We start from the raw sequence: 20,627 nt of genomic DNA on the forward strand, positions 1-20,627 counted from the left end.
ACAAGCTTCTGAGTAGCCATCCATGGATTCATCCAAGAAGGCTATGCCTCCCTGGGGTTCAATCATGCCTTGTGGGATGAAGCTTCCTCTCTTTAGATCTTCAGGTTGTAATTTTAGAAAGTCACAAAATTAGACCCATAAATAGTGCCCTCATGACTGAGGAGAGAAAGGGCCTTAGGGGAGTGCCCAGAGTATTCCTATGAAGCAGATTTCTCAAGGGCAGGCTCAGGTCTGTCATATTGCCTTTGCCCAGTCATGTTATTTCTGAATGTTGTTTGTGAAATATTCCTGGAAGCAAGCCCATAAAACACATCAAGTTTCTCTGTAAAAGTTCTAGCCTCACTTTGATGGCATTATTTACATTCTTTTAACTTGCAATTATATATTTTTCATAAATATCAGTTTTCATTCTGGATCCAAATGCACACATTTGGTTTATTTGTGGTCGAGTTAGGAGATGAAAATTCTGTCTCCACCACAGACTATTTGGGAAGTTCTGGGGAAGTCTCTTATGTTTCCTGGACTGTAGACTCCTCAAGGGCAAAAGAGAGGGGGCAGGCCCTTCCAGCTCTAAAATCTCATGGCTTCATAATCGCATCAATTAACTTTGCCAAATACCTTCTTTTTTTGTATTCCCACTGAAGAAAATCAGTATTCTTTTATTACTTAGTGAAATTCTGTGTTTAGTGCTGCCTGCTGATAATTCTTTTGAAGTGTCTACATTATTTTGAAGTCATACATAATTGCGGCTTTCCAAGAATATCTTTATTCCGATTATGGTGCTTATATGCAATTCTTCCACATGAGCTTTCACATACCAAATAGCCTCCATTTCTACAGCAGATTATGTGTTGTGTCACGACATCACCTAAGTGGGAGTAGGCATACCGTATGCTCATTTTTCCCCCCCAGGGGGGTAACTGAGTAATTAGAAAACTTACATAAGGCCACATAACTAGTAAGAAACAAAATGGCCTTCAAAATAAATCTAGAGTAGAGGTGTGCTTAAAGACTCTGCTAGTATAAATGAATGTTACTTCCTATTGGTGAAACAATTCGATTCCACTCAACAAAAGGTTATTCAGTCAGAGAGCCTCAACTGGCTGTATTTTAGAAACACCTGGGGGAACTTAAAAATGATACATGTACCTAAGATCAACTCCAGGCCAATGAGATCAGAATTTCCGGGTATTGGATTCAGGTAGGTTGCTCTTACAAAGTTTCCATAGTGACATCAATGTGCAGCCATGATTGAAATCCAGTTAGCTACCTCTGTGTTACAGTACTAGGTGGGATCTGTGTGCTGTCAAAAAGGACTCACTCTTCCCACCTCCCTCATATCCTACCATTCTCCTCCTTGCTTATTCCACTCCAGTCACTCTGGCCTTGAACACATAAAGGACTCTGCTTCCTCAGAGCCTTTTCACTTACTGTTCCCCCTTCTACACTGCTCTTCTCCTCTCTCGGCTGCCTCTCACATAGGTCTCCTATCAAGTGTTATTTTTCCCTTTCGCTCATCTAAATGGCTCCCCTATCACTCTCTCTTCATATACTCTGCTTTGTTTTTCCTTCATAGCACTTATCACCACCTGGTATATATTTGTTAATAGGTTCAGTGTTTACCTTCTTCTATTGGAATATTAGCTCCATAAACACAAAAACTTTATTTTGTTTGCTGCAATACCCCCAGTTCCTAGAAGAATGTCTGGCATCTAACAGGGGTTACATAAATATCTGTTGGACAAATGAGTGAAATCTAATTGGGGAAACCAACATGCTTAATCCTACTTATAATACAACTTGGTCCACGATGTGGCTCCTACCTTTCTCTCTAACTTGGTCTCTTGCTTTCTTTTCCTCACATGTGTGTGCCAACAAGGCCAAGCTATTTGAAGTTCCCCAGGAAGGCTGGTGTTTCTCATCCTCCCCTGTGCCTTTTCTCATACTGTTGTTCACTCAGGCTAAATTTGATTTATTCCTATTCATTCCACCTGAGTTCCTATGATACTTTGTCACATCACTATGACTAACATTAAGTCTTATGTGCTTATTATCATGATTTTCCCACTAGGAAATGAGTTACTTGAGATCAAGGACTAAGCTTTTATCAGTATTTTGAGGTCCTGGCTCTCTGTACAATGCTCAATACACAGTACGTCCTTGATAAATGTTTGTTGAATGAATAAGCGTACCACCTAGTGGTGCAAACAAAGTGCTACAAAAGCACGGAGAAAAGTATATGCGGAGGAGGTGGGAGAGGAAGTTTATGGAAGGCACTTAAAATGGATACAATTTCCTGGGCCATGAAAGATAAATAGACTTCCTCCAGGAGGGATGTGGTGAAAGGCAGAGAATGTGACACTGGTTGAGTCACAGGGCTGTGCAAGTGTCTGGGGAATAGTCAGATGGCTTGTAAGTGGGGGCACAGAGAATGTTTAATGGGAGAAGAAGGGCTCTGGGGTTAGATTTGGGAGTGGGGTATAACACTTCAAGCATCACTGATGGTTTACAGGAAGACATGAATTGTCAGAAGCCAACACTTGGCTGAGGTTGCAAAGAATGAACTGGAAGAGAGGATTAAAGCTAGAAGCCTGGAGCAATGGTCCAGAAAAGAGATGAAGAGGATCTGAGCTGAGGCAATGGTAAATGAGTTTGGGAAGAACTTTGAAAAGGAGAAGACATAGAAACAAACAAAGAAAGTGACTGAGTAATGTGTAAGCAGAAGCAAGAAAAGGAAGGAACAGGAAAGTAGTCCAAGCTTGGGTAATTAAAGAACACAGCTAGTCCAGAAAGAGAAGGGTAACTTTTTGTGGGGAGGGGGCAGGAGAAGGCAGATAATGAATCTAGTTACAGACATTTTGAGTATGTTTTTGTTTGCTTCAGATGATATAATTTATATTTTTCTTAAACATTAATGCTTGGTGTTAAAGTGGAAAGTTACGAATTGTTAATAGATGTGGGTAAACTCTGGATTTTATGGATACCTAATAAATGTTACCTCTATTACTTAATAAGGAGATCTAAACATCAGAGCCAATTATCTATGCCCACCATGTCTTTTTCAATTATATTTGAAAGAAATCCTGTTTTATTTTTCTGTAACATTTCTGAATATACATTGAATCTGTTTCTCTAACAGAGCCTTGGAATCATTCCTTGGGGGGCTTACTGAAAATAAAAACATAAAAATCCACCCCGCCCTTGGGACAATGACATTTATTCCAGTTAAAGCTGCTTTTATCTATCTTCCTCTCATGCTGGGTTTATACATTTTAATTGTTTTATAATTATAGAGAACAGGAGCAGCAGCATACCCCAGGTTGTTTTGTCATGTTGTCTTCATCCAGAGACTGCAGAAATCTTGATTCTGAGGAAAACAGAAAACAAATTCATTTTAAAGGAAGTATTTTAAAACCAAGGTAAAAGATTATAGCTAACATTTTGAAACCCAAAGAAACCTCTCCTATAGAATTCTTTCTTATTTTAATTTTTCTTTTCTGTTTATATTTCTATTTTTAAAAAATTTTTATCATAGGAGTTCCTGTCGTGGCTCAGTGGTTAACAAACCCGACTAGTATCCATGAGGACACGGGCTCAATCCCTGGCCTCGCTCAGTGGATTAAGGATCTGGTGTTGCTGTGAGCTGTGGTGCAGGTTGCAGGTTGCAGATGCAGCTCAGATCCAGTGTTACTGTGGTTATGGTGTAAGCCGGCAGCTACAGCTCAGATTCGACCCCTTAGCCTAGAACCTGCGTATGCCACATACGCGGCCCTAAAAAGACAAAAATAAAAAATATTATTATAGTTGATTTACAATGTTCTGTCAATTTCAGCTGTACAGCACAGCAAAGTGATCCAGTTATACATATATATATATATATATATATATACATTCTTTTTCTCATAATATTTTCCATGTGTTCCATCACAAGCAATTGGATATAGTTCCCTGTGTTATATACAGCAGGACCTCATTGCTTATATATACCAAATGCAATAGTTTGCAACTACTAACCCCAAACTCTCAGTCCATACCACTCCTTCCCCCTCCCGCTTGGCAACCACAAGCCTGTTCTCTTTGTCCATGAGTTTGTTTCTGTTCTGTAGATAGATTCATTTGTGCCATATTTTACATTCTACATATAAATGATATCATATGATATGTCTTCCTTTCTTTTAGCTGAGGATGTGAAAGAGGAAGAACTGAAAAAAAATGCTACACATTGAAATTAGAACTATTTAGAGAAGTAGAGCTGTAAGCGTGAAATCCATTTTCAGATTCATCATATAATAACAGCACCAATGAGGAATGAAGATACTGATGTTATTTGGGGATTATTCAAGGAAATCTCACCTCCAAAATCTGCCACCACGGCATGCCCATCCTCATAGAGAAGAATATTGTGACTGCAAGAAAAAGGAGATCTTGAATAAATGTTACTGTTTCCTAATCTGAATGGCCTCTTAAGGAAGAGGCTGATAGTCATCGTTTATTTACCACAGAGGCTCAATGATTCCCAAAAGGCAAAAAGGCGTCTCAGATTAGTGGCTTTGATTTTATTTTGCTAATTCAAAGGGAATATTTAAAAAATGTGATCATCTTATACCTCATTTTGAAAGTATACAAAGTATCCTACTTTAAATAAATCTTCTAAACTTGTCAATAAAACGCATTAGCTGGAGATGAGTTTTTCAGCGCTTTGAAGCTCATTTGCTAATAAAACGTGGCTTATAGACAACAGCGAAAGGGATCTGTGAGCATATCAGAGTCAGAGCAAGGTAATAAGCTTTCTGGAATCCTTCACAAAGGACAGTTTAAGGCAGGACCCAACATGAAGATAGTTAAAAAAAAAAAATCTGTGGAAAATGTCTAGGTCACTATGTTCTAGCTAAAATCTCAGGACAAAGAAATGTTTTTAAGGCCTGTGAAACGAGTCTGGCTAAACTACTTTTTAAGGTCTTGAGGAGGAAAATATCTAAAGGTCATTCAAGCCTCCTTTGCAAACCAGAATTCAAGCTAGATCAAGGCCATCCTTTTCAAGAAGTGAATCAAGTCTGGGACAGTCCAAAGGGAGGTCATTCCTCCCACATACTGGTGAACTGAGTTGTGAGATATCTTACGAATAAATGTACAATGGCCCAAGATTTTTCTTATGAAAATCTTCTTACTTGTGAGTGTATCTTGTTGAATGCCTTTATGCTCATTTCACATTTGGCTTCTAAATGAACCATTTCAGCATTAGGAGCTCTCATTGGATTTCTTTTAGTGCACATAGGCCAGACTATGTTTATTTATCTGCTCTATTCTTAACTGTTTTGCTTCATGAACAAAAAAGGGAAAATTTTATTTTATTTTTTTAGTCCTAATTACGGTATGATATTGAACCACTTATATAAGTGATTTCAGGTACTAAGTTGAACCTTATACTAAAGTTACTTTTGACCGTCTCTTGTATCATCAATGAATTTTATTTCTGTGGTATACACTTAGTCCTCTTTTCAACTATTACAAAATCTAGAGTGTGTTCAAGGTCACTTTGCTTGGAAAAGCCCAATGCAGAAGAACTGAAGATGTCAAAATAAAAACCCCAAAGACATTCTCTTTAACTGTAAATTATTAATACGTGCTATGATAAAGACACTGTCGTGATAAAGAACTCTACAGCATCAGGAGCTCTCTGGAAGTGCAGATTCAACAAGAAGAATACATCAAAATGCTGTACTACTAGATTCCTTGAAGGATTTAGGCAAGTTTCTATACCACAACCCCTTAGCCTATCCAAGGATAATGAGTGTTTCATTTCATAGATATCATTAAAACACATGCTGAACATGGATTACCAATCAAATTAAATGATTATGTGTATAATATCCTATTCATTATTTTAATTTTAATTCCAATTAATTATCTAGAACAATGGTTATCAAAACGATTAGCAGCATATTCTCAATATATGAAACTGCTGCCCTAGTTAAAAACAGGGAAGGGCTCACAGATTCCCTTAACCTCTACCAAAACAGCAGTCTTTGAGGCAACAGCTTAAAACCATGGATCTAGAGAAGCCCCCAAATAAGTTCATGTCTAGGAAACATTTTATGTAATCATTTATTTGTTTAAATTTCTTCTAAAGTAAATACTTATACTACTAAGAAAAAGGATGCTAATACTAGCTAACTGGTGTTGGAGTGGTGAAGTATTTAACAAAATTTTACTCTTCTAGCAAAGAAACAACAGCCATTTTGGTCACTGGGTTGCCCAGTGCCTCATGGTATGAGAGGCAGGATGTCTCAGGATGCAGGGATTATGCTCATTGTTGTACCTCCAGCATTTTTAGCACATGCTTATTTCTGGCCCACTGCTTATACTCCTTACTGCATAGGTGTATCCAACAACACATTTTTTTTGGCCACGTCCATGACAGGTGGAAGTCCCAGGCTAGGGATTGAACCCATGCCATGACAGCAATCCAAGCCACTGCAGTGACAATACTGCATACTTAACCCACTGTGCCACAAGGGAACACCAATTTTTTGAACAAATAAAAGAAACTTAAAATAGACAGTCATAAATTTGGAAGGGTAAAGACTACATTAGCTAATCAGCGAGTATGTATTGAATACCACTTATCAATCTATAAATATTTAAAATTCACTGCTATGATTGGCAGATAAATTAGTACTAACCTAGTTTAACCCTCTTAGATCCAAGAGGAGGTGTTCGAAACTCAGAGAATTTAGGCGTAGCACCAGATATTTTCTAGGTAGCTAGTGGTAGTGAGGATATAGGACCCAATTCTTCTAGGCCATTATCTCAGATCTTAGAACAGTGCCTGGCAAATAGTAGGTAATCAGTGAATTTGATGAATTATGCTTATGTCATACTGTGGACCTTTCCTCAAAGCATGGTACTCTTCACATTATAAAGACAGTCTGGGAGGTGTAAAGTGATGTAAATCACAGATTCCATCTTCAAGGAACTTATAATTGGCTGATGAAAACCAAGATAAGTGTGGGTAAAATAAGAATTCAAAGAAAATAGCACAGGTTAAAAAAGAAATTAGCTTTGGGAGTTCTCTTGTGGAGCAGTGGGTTAAGGATCTGGCCCTGTCACTGCAGAGGCTTGGGTTTGGGAACTTCCACATGCTGCAGGCATGGCCCCCAAAAAATTACCTTTGAAGTGGGACTTGAGGCACAGTCAGTAAATCTACAAATATTGAATGAGAGCTGATCATGTGTCAGGAAATTTCCTATGTTCTTATATGCTGGGATATAGTGGTGATCAAGACACACAAAGAGCTTATGAGCTTACAGTGTAGTGAGGAGAAAATGATGCAGAGACAAAGGGGGAAAATATATAGGTCAGGGAAAATCTTGGTGAAGGCCAAGAGTTGGGAATGTGTGCAGTCTGTAAGAGGAATTAAAAGAGGGATATAATTACTAAATTGGAGACTACATGCTGGAGAGTCATGGGGGGAAACTGAGTGGAGATGCTGTTCTATTATAAGGGAATTGGAAAGCCAGAGAGAGAATTCTGGCTTGATACAAGAAGCTAGCAAGTTTTTACACATAGTGTACAATGCTTTGAAAGCAAGTGACTTGTGTTCAAAAATATTTTGAAGTACTATGTACTGAAGGGCAAAAATAATAAGGAAAAGCGGAAAACAAAACAAAAGAAAGGATGAATCCATTGAAATATTTGAAAGTGTCTAGATCTTCAGACAGCTTACATATAGAGGACAAAAGGGAATAAAAAAACATAGGATCACCTTCAAGTTTTCTATTTTAGAATTCCTAGGCAGAAAGCAATAATATATCCAATTAGAAAGGGTTGCCTTACTAAAAATCCTGTGAATTTTTAATGAAAAGCATAGTGACTGACTTGAAAGGCTAAGGAACCTGACTAAAGTCATTGTTGTGCTTGGCAAGTTTGGACTCACCAGATAAATAGCTATTATTTTTATTAAACTGAAATAACATTCAAAATGAACTCTTGTGTCCTCAAGAGACAATAGCAAATTAAACAAAACAAAGATGCAGTGACAATTTAGGAACATAAAGACAATGTGAGTTCCTAGCAGCAAATGGGGCCAAATGTCAAAAAGGATGCTGTGAAAACGACACTGCAGAATGAAAGCACTTTGGGAAGTGCTGGAATAAAACAAAATGTTCTTTTCACCTTAAGATAGCCTTTTGGATTTGCCTATTCCTTCTCTAAATGCACAGTAACACAGAAAACTAATTTTTAGAACTATTTATGATTCATCCATTCTTTTTTTTTTTTTTTTTTTTTTTAGCTAGTGCTAAGCCATATTTCCTACCTGGAGTGAAATAAATGGAGGGAGACAGGTAGGGATGAAGCTGACAGAATCCATGCTAATCAGTGACAGCAGCAATGCCTACCAGTCTGTGTCACGTCAGAGTCAGAGAGGTCATCTGAGGGTCGCCAGCATCAGAGTGGAGGGTCCCTAGAGGAAGTGCTACCAAGGAATGCTCGCCAGGTAGCAGTGAGTTTGGTGAGCCCATTACAGGAAGTTAAGTAGATAAAGGTCAACACGTCTTTCATTCTTACAGTAATTTTTAGCATTTCTGGATTTAACATTTTGATTTAATCTAAGTGAGTGTGATTCTGAAAGTCATGAAAAATGTGCGATTCTGTAGTGTCAAGTGAGGCTTCAGCTCAGAGGCAAGCTGCTTTGGCTGACAAATGTGCTGGGTCAACCTGGCAGTGTCAGCAGCTCAAAGGGCTTTCTTGCCACCATGGCCATGGGTGGGTCGTCCTGCATTGCAGGAGAAATGATATGGAGTAACGGTGTTCACCCCTCTGAGGACTGCTCAGCTTTACTCTCCCTGCTGTGGAGGCTTAGTTTTGTGCTAGAAACTGCAGTCTTTGCCTTCAAAGGGAATAGTGTCTGACTGGAAATGAACTGTAAACTAAAAGGAAGAGACATCATCATCCACAGCTAGAATTTAAAGTGGTTTTCGCTGTGAGGGACCTAGCAAGGAATGCGGTGAATGTAAGAATTGGTTTTGAAAAAGATTATTAACAAAGAAGACAAAGGGGCTTAATAGGAAGGACAGGGGATAGTATGTAGGACAAGGACCTAAAGTCAGAACACCTGGTTTTTGCTCAAGTCCTGGGATTTTGAGCAAAATATAATATTTATATTTTTTGTGTCTTCCTTTCTTATCTTTAAAAATTGTAAGAGAAATGAAAGAAATTAAAAGAGGTCACCCATGGAATTTTGTAAACTGTGAACTGCTAAATCAGTATTTGTTACTATCAATAAACATAAGACCCAGCTTATGGAGTGTTTGTACAACTTAAATGCAAGTGCACAACTGCGTACCTGTCGGGTGTACATGAGTCTTGGAAGTAAAGTGACTTCCTGAATCAAAATCCACAATAGAAACTGCCTTTATTATGGAATATTTCAGCTCACTCTTAGCCCTAGAGAGTCTCTTGTCCTTCTATTTCCCTTGTCTAATTCTACAGAACTATCACTGCTTTGATTGAATGACTCCATTTCACCTCAAGGAATCTTTGTTCCCCTGAGTGCATTGATACGGCAGTATTTGGACTTGGCTCCAGCTTTGTCTTTTATCATGAAGCAAATGATTTGGGTCAATTGTTTATGTAACTAGAACTGAGTATTTATCTCTTTGAAGTATCTGTCCCTTACAGATCACGCCACAATAAATTTCTTTTAACCTTAACAATGCATGCACTTAGCAGAATACACAAGATAACTGAGGGCAAGATTTACTTCATCCAAAGAAGCGAGGCAAGTACAACCCATGCTCTGACCTACAGTTCTTTCTTCCACAGTAATACAGTTCATTTTCAGAAAAGAATAAGCTGTTTTCAATGTGATGTGTGTATATGTGTTTATATCTTTTAAGTGTTTTCTCCAGTTTTCCTTTAAACAAAAGTGAATGGAAATTAAATTCTGCTGGTTCCTTGCCACAAAAGAAAATTTTCTCCAACCTCAGAACTGAATTAATTTAATGAAGTCATTATGTAGGCATCATGAGTCTTTTCAATTTAATTGCCTGTATTGAAAATTTACCTAAAGTGCTCAAATGATTCATAATCAGTTGGTTATGCACTATAGTCCAATACTAATTGTCACTATTAATCAGACCAGCCTGATTATTAGACCATTTTCCAATTCTGACTTTCTTTCAAAGCCAGACTGAAGTTCCTGGTAGCCTTCGAAGGATCAAGGTGACTTGCAACTCTCACTCCACTGCCATTAAGAGTTTTTTTTTTTTTTTTTTTTTTTTTTAAAGCCACTTAAAAAAAATCACATAAATATTAATTCACTTTTTTTCTGAATTATAGAACCATGTAATTGCCTGTGTCAGTTGCTACTAACAAACACTAGTTTAAGGGCACCATGGCCAACCTCTCTGTGTCCTTATTTGAAGAGATGACAGCCCTAGAACTGCAAACCTAATAACAGAACAGCAATGCTTCCCAGACTTCCTATAAGCCACTGTTTTCTGTTATATGCCTGAAGGTGATTCATTTACATGATTAAAGACACATGGCTATCGGCATGCCTGGAAGCATTCCAAGGGTTAAATCAGTGGAAGCAATTAGGCTTCATTTTCAATCTCATCACACTGTGAAAGTCATTAGTTTACAAACACATCTGCCTGACAAGCAATCGCTCAGACCTGATGCTAAGGAGGCTTGGATCTGTCTGCTGCCATATTTTGCCAGTGGGGCAGTGGTGCTACTGCTGGGCCAGGACTCCTGTACTGCCACAGACCTCTCTCTGGGGAGCACGGGCTTCGTGACCTCCAGTGTAGGCAGCTACACTGCTCTCTCCCCTCCAGCCTCCCTTGAGAACCCTTCTGAACCTTTGCCATTGGCAAACTCAATGTGGCTTCTTTACCTCTGAGTATGGGACTCCCATACCCTGAACTGCATCCAATTTGTTTTGAGTATAATCTAAGGGGCTAACTAGACCCTTGAAATGTGGCACAGCTCATGTATACTTGCTTTGGAGCTGTGTACCCTTTCCTAAAAAATGCTTCCATGTCATCTGGATTAGATCTTGGTAATCCAGACATATTCTCATAGTCCCTCTTTTTTGGTATTTTTCTGGCTCTGATTTTTTTTTTTTTTTCTATCTCTGCTTCTTACTTCATTAGGTAACAAAAATTAATTAAAAACTTCATGAGGGGTGACTGCTGGAGGTCCTGGGTTTGAGCCCAAGATGGTGAGGACAGTACATCTGGGTTCAGAGAACTTACTGATATGTACTTATTGTGTATGTTATGTGGTGACTGGACTCTCAGCAAACACTTGAGGGTCCCTTACAATTTGGGCTGCATGTGGAAACCTGGTAACAGTTGTACAGTAACATCAGAAATCACATACTCTGCTTCATAGCAAATAAAGCCTCTACCTATACTCTGTTGTTATCGGTTCTCAGTTGTGCCTGTGGCATGTGGAAGTTCCCAGGGCAGAGATCAAGCCTGTGCCACCACAGCAACTCAAGCCACAGCAGTGACAACACCAGATCCTTAATCCACTGAGCCACCAGGGGGCGCCTCCACTTATATTCTTTTTTTTTCTTTTTCTTTTTTTAGGGTCACACCCATGGCACATGGAGGTTCCCAGGCTAAGGGTCGAATTGGGGCTATAGTTGCCAGCCTATGCCACAGCCACAGCAATGCCAGATCCGAGCCGTGTCTGTGACCCACACCGCAGCTCACGGCAATGCCAGATCCTTAACCCACGAATGAGGCAAGGGATTGAACCTGCAACCTCATGGTTCCTAGTCGGATTCGCTTCTGCTGTGCCATAATGGGAACTCCATCCTCCACCTATATTCTTGATGCTCAAGAATGCTTCATACCTTGGGGTTCAACATAAACTATTCCAGGATTCCTGCCTTGGAAAATTTGTTGCTCTTCTGCAAGAAATGTGAAGCCTCTAAAACTCATTTCTTAGATTTTATTTTGTCAGGGCACCCTTCTTGCCAAGGCCAGAGATGCCCAAGTTTAGATTTCTCTATTAATCTTTTTGAAGGTAGTCCTTCACTAAAAATACAAATTGTAATTTTATTTGTTCATGCTGCCGGAAAGTGACCCTAGATTGGCTTCATATAGACTGACCTGAATCTACCCCTGGTCCTTGGGAAAAGGCATGCAGGAGAAGTTCAGAGAAGAGCAGCTCCCCAAATCACTCAGGAACAGCAATATACTGATCTTGTACATCATTAGGTAAGAAAGAAGGAATTTACTGAAGTCCCTTATCATGAACTTCTAAACACTGAAAGCCTAATTTCAGTGAACTCTTGGAAACCATGGAAACAGAAAACTCCAATAAAATGCAAAGGATTGAAGAACCTTGACTTTTCTTAAAACAAACTCCAGTCTGTCAGTAGAAGTATATTTGAAGGCTTATTTCTAAAGCTACTGGATTTGTCCCATTGCCAGTGGGATTGAAGAGGTGGATTATAAGATTTGTATTGTGGTTAAACCCATTTATTGAGGGTAATGTGAAAAAAACTCTACACTCTTCACTTACTATTTGCTCAGCACCATGAAATGTGAACAGAGCAGTGATAATGACTGAATAAATCTAACCACACACACATACACACACACACTATTGATTGTGAGGCTTCTGTGAGCTAGTGCCCTGGAATCAACAAGCAGGTATAATTTTCATTCCTATGTATGGCTACAGTTATTGCTTACCCTTATTAATAGGGCAGGGATCTTAGGTATGCAAACTGAAAAATGGAACACTTTTGAATGAGAAAGTAACAATCAACGGAATCAACAGCTAAGATTCACTATATATCATGTGTTTGATTTTAATTTAAAATTGAGAAAGGGAGAAGGATATTGGAAAACATTATATTGACTTCATTTTCTTTGCAGGGTCTAATATTTTTCTAATGCATTGGGACCATGGATAAGCAGAGGGTTTTGACTCCAGAGAGTTGGTTGTGAAACCTCTGTTTGAGGGGGAAGTCACAGGAGGACAGTGGGGGGAAATTTTCTCCTACAAAGCACACAGTCAAAACTTTGAGGAAGGATGAAAATGGCCAAGATATGTGACACTGAAGTTTAGAAAAACAGTAGTTAACTGTCCTGGTTACCAAAATCAAGTCACAATTCCAAGAGCATCAAAAAAGTTCCCAGCTTTTGCTGCTTCCAGTATAATCTGGATATTGCTTCCTAGTCACTTTTCCCCAAACTGATTTTTAAATATACTAAAACCTCTAAGATCTGCATGCAAACCCCACTTTGTAAGCCCTAATATGCACTGGACATTTACATGTGAGGAGAGAACATGAGTCTGCCAACATAAAACACAGAAAATCCTACAAAAATCTTTGAAGCAGAAACTTGGGTGACTTAACCAGAAGATACAACAAGCAATATTTTAGGATTTGAAAGGATGTTAGAGGTTATTAAACGACCTGTTTATAAAGAAAGAATTTGAAGAGCTTTGTTTTCCGTCAAGGTCAGTACTGGATCTCCTAATAACTGTTCATTTTCCTGCCTCACTTACTTCATTTTCCCTGATATCTGAGGATCCCAGCAGGTCCGCAGCCCAAGTTAAATACAGAGACTCAGATGCTAAGAGCACCCACTACAGACGACCCAGATCCACTTGTACCCAGACGGGTCAAAGGACTCTTCTCACCGCATTTAAGAGAGCAGATCCAATACCAACTCTTTGGGAATGTGCCGCAGGTTTTCTGAGTGTTTCTATTTAACACTCAGACACAGGAGGTCTGTGATCAATCCTCTATCTCTGCATGTCAAAATTAAATCTTAGACACCAGTGGGGGAAAAGGACAGAGATATATGAAAAACAAGTAAGAGAAGAAACATCTGAGTTCAGCATGACAGATACCACTGATATTTTGTGTGCCAAGTTTTCTGTTAAAAGAACTTAAAGTAGGTATACATGTGTCAAACCCAGGAGGCCTGAGCTTAAAAATAACAGCTGAGAGGCAAGCTGGGCTTTATCAATAAATACGGTTTTCTGTATTAAATAGAGCAGCCCTGGACTTGGGCAACTCCAGGAGAGCAGGTGAGGTGGCTCTATCTCTAACAAACAGAGGCTGTGCTCCTGCAGGGCTCGACCTCTATGGAGTGTCTCCTTCTAACTCTCAGGATGAGCCACAGATGAGTGTTTTAAAAAGTATGGCTTCAGGGGAACTTGTTTGCCATCCTTTGGGAAGCAGGGATTTGCAGGTAACTTGGGAAAGGAAACCGTTTACCTGCTGGACTAATCTGACACTGCGGCTTTTACTGCGCTATCTCCACCTCCCTCAGTGAGCACGGGGAGACTAAGTGCCCATGCCTCTGCAAAAGGGCAGGTTAAAAACGTACTTAATCCCACATGCCTTCCTTCAAGGGCACTTTGAAAATTCAAAAGAAATGAACGGGTCTGTTTTTTTTTTTTTTTTTTTTTTTTTTTTTAATTTGCTGAGTCGTTCAGCATCTCTCCGGTGGCTGCGAAGAGGAGCAGTTAGCTTTTTTCAAGATACTGGATGGTCCATCCCTATGGGATAGAAGTATTAGTCAGAAATGTAACTCATCAGCCATGACGGTTTGGGGCTATTTTAGTTCTAACCCTTTGTCAAGGCTGCGTGGCTGTCCCCACCATATCCCCCGGCCCCTCTTCCCTCTCTCCTTTACTTTGTTCCTGTTGTCTCTACAAGTTTGAATTCACGTCCAACTTTTTTTTCTAAATAAATACTCCATTTTTCAACACCCAGTCCAATGATTTCTTCTTATCCTGGCTTTCCCAGTGATTGTCCCAAGTATGATTATAAGCTCCATAGGAGCACAATCTGTGAGTCAGGGAAATTATTGGTGAACAATTAACTCTTGTTGAATTAAATTTTCTCTTGATCCTAGAGAAGTGAAGGTAAAGAAAGAATTAAAATGATGGGGGATTTTATGGAGTGGTTATATTCAGCAGTGACTTTTCCTAAATTCTATAGAACTGAATTCCGCAGTTACTCTGACCACATTGTTGTGTTATATTTTCTATAATAAAGAGCCAAATTTGTGACTTAAAATAAATTCTCTGAGACTTAAGACCTTGATTTCATTTTTTACCCTTATTCCAGTCAAATTCTTATCTGTCAACTTCTTATATAATCAGTATTCCCTTTGGACAAATTGATCATCTAAGAGTATGTTTATTAGTATCTCATTTGTAGAAAAGAACTACCTATAGGAGATTTTTCAATGTTAGGCATGGTATTAGGTATTAGATAATAATAATAAATAACACTTAATATAACTATGTGCTAGGCACAGTTCTGAGGAATGCATATTAACCTATTTAATTGACACACAATCCTATGAGGCAGGTATAAAAAAAATCATTCAATTTTAAAAATGAAGAAATTGACTCACAGAAAGGTTAAGTAACTTCCCTAAGGTAACACAGCTAGTTACTTTGAATTCCTAATTTCATTTAGTTTCCATAGTAGTCTTATAAGATGGTATTAATATTTCATCTTATAGCTGAGGAATTGAGGCTGTGAAGCTTAAAATAATTTTCCTTAAGGGTACACATTTGGTAAAAGTGTCAGAATTATGATTAGAATCCACTCTAGCTGCCTTGAAAATTCATTTCTTTTCCTCTGCACATGCTTTGTTAGGTCATATAGAACAGTTTAAGAAAAATTAAATTGGAAGGTATAGCTTAAATTTCTAATTTGTTGCCTTAATTTAGAAACATTTATTTTGAATAGTATTTTTAATGAAAGCAAAGAGGATGCATGTTTATATAGCAAAGACTATAGGAGTTCCCATTGTGGCTCAGTGGAAACAAACCTGACTAGTATCCATGAGGACTCAGGTTTGATTCCTGGCCTTGTTCAGTGGGTTAAGGATCCAGAGTTGCTGTGAGCTGTGGTATAGGTCACAGATGTGGCTCGGATCTGGTGTTTCTGTGGCTGTGGTATAGGCCAGAAGCTGCAGCTCTGATTCGACTCCTAGCCTGGGAACCTCCATGTACCGTGGGTGCAGCTCTAAAAAGACAAAATGAATAAATACATAAATGAATGAATGAATGAATGAATAAATAAATAAATAGGACTGTAAGTTAAAGAAAGTAAGTGTAATACAATAAAGGACAGAAAATGATACTAAGGAGAGAAGGCTGGGCATGGAGAGGGAAGAAAACAGGGACCCAGTAAAGGAGAGAAGTGAGGCGTGGATGTGCTAGAGTAGAGCAGGGTAGAAGGGACCTATGGGACTGGAAGGAGGAGCTAAGGTGGAGCACGAAAGGCTGAACTGCTTTGATAGTGTTTACAAAATCTAATGAGAATGTGTTAAAAGAAAATGTGACATGTGACTAAACAGTTGGATAATATGCATATTTCATGATATTGACCTTATGTCACTGGGTTACTCTTGAATCTAACAGCCGAAACAAAGTCAAAAGACACCCAGTGATTTTATTCAAGTTTACCAATCTCTAAACTTGAATTAGACTTTGCATGCAGGTTGGAAGTGACAAACAATTACTATTCTCAAAACGTCTACAAGCTATCCAGAATGTTATGGATACTTTGTATTCTGTACTCATCCAGCACTGCAGAACACGTTGTTCCTAAAGTATTTAGTGGCTTTTTTTTTTTTTTTTTTTTTGGCTTTGGTTTTGATTTGTGTATAGCTCTTACATTCAGTGATGATGGAAACAACAATCTTACAAATGTTACCCACACAACCTATACATGAGTCAAGGAGATAAATGAAAACATCAATTTGAGTGTCTGGTCTTCAGGGGCATGCTGATTTGGAGTGGTCTCAGACTCAGTCCCTTAAAGGTTGGTAGATGGTATTTATGAAACAAGGAATGAGAAAGTGATTGGGAATCAGAGCATTTGGGTTCAAATATCAGCTCTGTCATTAAGTCAACTGAGTGACTTGGGGAAGAAATTCATTTAATAAATTCAAATTTCTCTTATTTAGCATTGTGAGTTTTTTTTAAAATTAAGAATAAATTGAAACAATACTTGTGAAAAATTCATGTACCATAAACCAGATATAGAGTATTTTCTCAATAAAGAAATAAATAAAGGAAGTGAAATGCCAACATCAGAGACTCAATTACTTGGTTTCTTATAAGGAAGACCAAAAATGACAATGCGAATGAACAAGTGATACATTCCTCACAGAACAAAAAACATACACAACCCTCATTTTTTTGACATGTGAATGGGGATGTATGAACAATCTTAAATTGCAAGTAAAGGAACAAATAACCTTTGGTAGAAATCACCTTAAAGTATTAGGCCTATAAAAGATGTGCTAACACTTTGTTTCTAAAGATTAGAAGTGATTACATACCTCAAAAGGGTTGATCTAATCTCCAAATTTAGAAGACACTTTTTTAGTAGGAGTGGGGCCTAAGATGAAACTATTGCTCTTAATGAATTAAAAAGCAAAACAATCCAGGGCTCTTGTTTTTTTCCCTGCCTTGCATGTTACTCTTGTTTTTTTCTGATTATGCTCAGCTGGAAAGAAGCTTTCAGCAGGGTTTTTTTTTTTTTTTTTGTCTTTTTGCCATTTCTTGGACCGCTTCCATGGCATATGGAGGTTCCCAGGCTAGGGGTCTAATCGGAGCTGTAGCCACCGGCCTACGCCAGAGCCACAGCAACGCGAGATCCAAGCCTGGTCTGCAACCTATACCACAGCTCACGGCAATGCCGGATCCTTAACCCACTGAACAAGGCCAGGGATCGAACCTGAAACCTCATGGTTCCTAGTTGGATGCGTTAACCACTGAGCCGTGACGGGAACTCCCAGCAGGTTTTTAAGTAGAGAGCTTGGGGATCAGAAGGACATTCCATGCAGGAGTGATTATGGTGGTAATTCCATCCTCGGAGTGGCGAGTAGGTGCCACCTCTGTGACATGACTTATGTCTTTACTCCTACCAGCTTTCAGGTGATGACAGTCCTCTTACCCTTAGTGGTCAGACCACATCACCTCTCCCACTGAAGTTTCTACTGAGTTCCTTGTTTTATAATCATCTGGCTTCCTAGTTTAAACTCTTAGGGCTATCATGTAGTAGAAAGAAAAGTAGATTTAGAGAAATGAGACTTGGACTCTAGTCCAGCCCTCCTAATAAAGAGTCTCTTTTAAAAAAAACTCAAATTATTTGTGTTATAGTTATAAAGATGTAACTCTTATCATTAAGAGCTATCTTGTCAGGTTATGGTAAAGATAAAAAACAAGTCTGTATAACTTTAGCGATATGCACACTATATAAATGTAACCATTCATCATTTATGTGTATTTCTGCATCCTCCATTTAGCTGTAAGTACCTTAAAAGCATGAACCCTTCTTTCACACTTTTGAATCTTCAGGGATTAGAAGCTGGTGAAGATTTTGTTTTTTTCTACACACAGGACATTCAGCATATATCATCCATGTTGGCAGTGTTGTAGGAGTTGTCAAATAGAATGAAGAGCCTTTAAACTTCACAGGAACCTAAAGAACATCCCAGAAATCTCTCTACCCTCTAGAAGCTAATAAGCAACTGTTGATGACTATGAATGAAATTAAAATATGTTCAAGATAAGAAAAAGAGCAAAAGTAACTAAAATTATAGACAGTACAAGTAAGAACAAACTATTTTTCCCCATCTTAAGGTGGCATATAAACTTGAAGTCAATTACTTTCAAAGATTGATAAAAGTCACATTCCCAACTTGAAAGAGCTACCGTGTGATAATGTTTCCTCTGACACTTATTATAGCTATTGCTAAAACTGGCATCTGTGGAACATTACATCTTAATGCCGACATTGCCTTGTTATAGCTTGAGTGGAGGCATTGCAGTTTGACTATAGCTGCTTTATGACATGATAAAGAATTCTGAAAGTTGCAATGCTGTTTGTGGTGTCCTTTCCTGATAAAGTAATAGTGTTGGAGATGTATGTTGGTATTTGATAATTTTGAAAGCTTTGAGAAAGCTACGACAGCTTGGCAAAACATAGCTAGCCAGAAAACTCCTTTGAAGTATTTCTTAAGCCTGTGCCTACCCTCAAAGGCAAAGTGAAAGTCAAGAAAGACACTTCATGGAAGCAAATCCCAGCACCTGCCTCTGGCAGTCTTGCTGGAATCCTTTATTGTTCTTTTCCTCCTTTTCTCTGAGCAATTAGATGCACAGAATGGAATATGTGAAATCTAAAATGTTTATTTTCAAACAGCAGTTTTTAAATGTATAAATTTAAACACACAAAACATCCAGCAAATGTTTATTTGCAGTTTTTACTCCTCCAAATACACTAGGATTTCTTCCACATCATTTCTGGTTTATATTTACACAGATTTCTACCTCTCTGGTGGTAACATATGCATAAAAATGCATGCTAATTTAGCTATTCAATAATTTCATACAAATGTGGTAAAGGAACAAAATGCACATCTCAACACCAAATGCTGGTGAAAATGTGGAACAACAGGAGCACTCATTCATTGCTGGTGGAATGCAAAATAATATGACCATTTTGGAAGACATTTTGGCAGTTTCCTACAAAATGAAACATGAATCTTACTAAAAGATCCAGGAGCCATGGTCCCTAGTACATACCCCAAAGAGTTAAAAACTTATGTTCACACAAAAACATACACATGGATGTTTATAGATGCTTCATTCACAATTTCTAAAAATTGAAAGTAGACGCTTGGATAAATAACTGATGTACCTTGATGATGGAATACTGTCAATATTAAAAAGAAATGAATCATCAAACCATAAAAAGACATGAAGGAAACTTAAGTGCATATTACTAAGGGAAAGAAACCAATCTGAAAGGATTACATACTCTACAATATACTGTATGTCCAACTATATGACATTCTGGAAAAGGCAAAACTATGGAGACAGTAAGAAGATCAGTGGTTGCCAAGGTTAGTGGGGAGGGAGGGATGACTAGGCAGAGCACAGGAGACTTTGAGGCAATGAAACTACTCTGTATGGTACTATAATGGTAGATACATGTCATTTAAATTTGTTCAAACCCATAGCATGCACAATACCAAGACTGAACCCTAATGTAACTATGGACTCTGGGTAATAATGATAATGTGTAATATAAGTTCATCAACTGTAACAAATGGACCACTCTATTGGTGGATGTTGATAATGTGGGAGACTATGCATGTGTGCAGAGAGGGGGTTATGGGAAATCTCTGTAATGCTCATTTTTTTTGTGAGCCTAAAATTGCTCTAAAAATTAGTCTCATTATTTTTTTTCTAGTGCGCATCTCTCTTAAAATGTTTGTCTTTTTTCTCTGTCCCTGACTCCCATACCACTTGATTTCATCCTCTCCTTGGATATTTATTATTTTCTATGAGAAAAACACAAACAAGCAGAGGCTTAGTAACATGCCACTAAAATGAGTAATGAAGAAATCAAAAAGGAAATCAGAAAAGACCTCAAGACAAATGAAAATGGAGACAAAACTACCCAAAATCCATGGGATGCAACAAAAGTAGTTCTAAGAGGGAAATTTATAGTGAAACAGGGCTAACTCAAGAAACAAGAAAAATATCAAGTAAACAATCTAACTTTCCATCTAGAGGATAGGAAAAGAAGAACAAAATCCAGAGTCAAT

At 38.3% G+C, this 20,627-nt stretch overlaps 1 protein-coding gene across 8 annotated transcripts in view; it reads right to left on the bottom strand.

Moving 5' to 3' along the window:
- Positions 1-20,627, bottom strand: part of TNNI3K (TNNI3 interacting kinase) — a 279,187-nt gene that overhangs the window by 101,054 nt on the left and 157,506 nt on the right. For all 8 annotated transcript variants that reach the window (XM_021096470.2, XM_021096473.2, XM_021096471.2 and 5 more), the window contains 2 exons: positions 4,354-4,406; positions 3,315-3,367 (listed from right to left, as the gene is read on the bottom strand). In XM_021096470.2, coding sequence (XP_020952129.1) covers positions 3,315-3,367; positions 4,354-4,406 — 106 coding nt within the window. The remainder of the gene's footprint in view (positions 1-3,314; positions 3,368-4,353; positions 4,407-20,627) is intronic.

Source organism: Sus scrofa, chromosome 6 (genome assembly GCF_054392235.1).
Source record: "Sus scrofa isolate SSC_HxYL_T2T_F1_AM1 chromosome 6, Sscrofa_HxYL_maternal_Yorkshire_Landrace_v2.0, whole genome shotgun sequence".
Lineage (NCBI taxonomy): Eukaryota > Metazoa > Chordata > Mammalia > Artiodactyla > Suidae > Sus > Sus scrofa.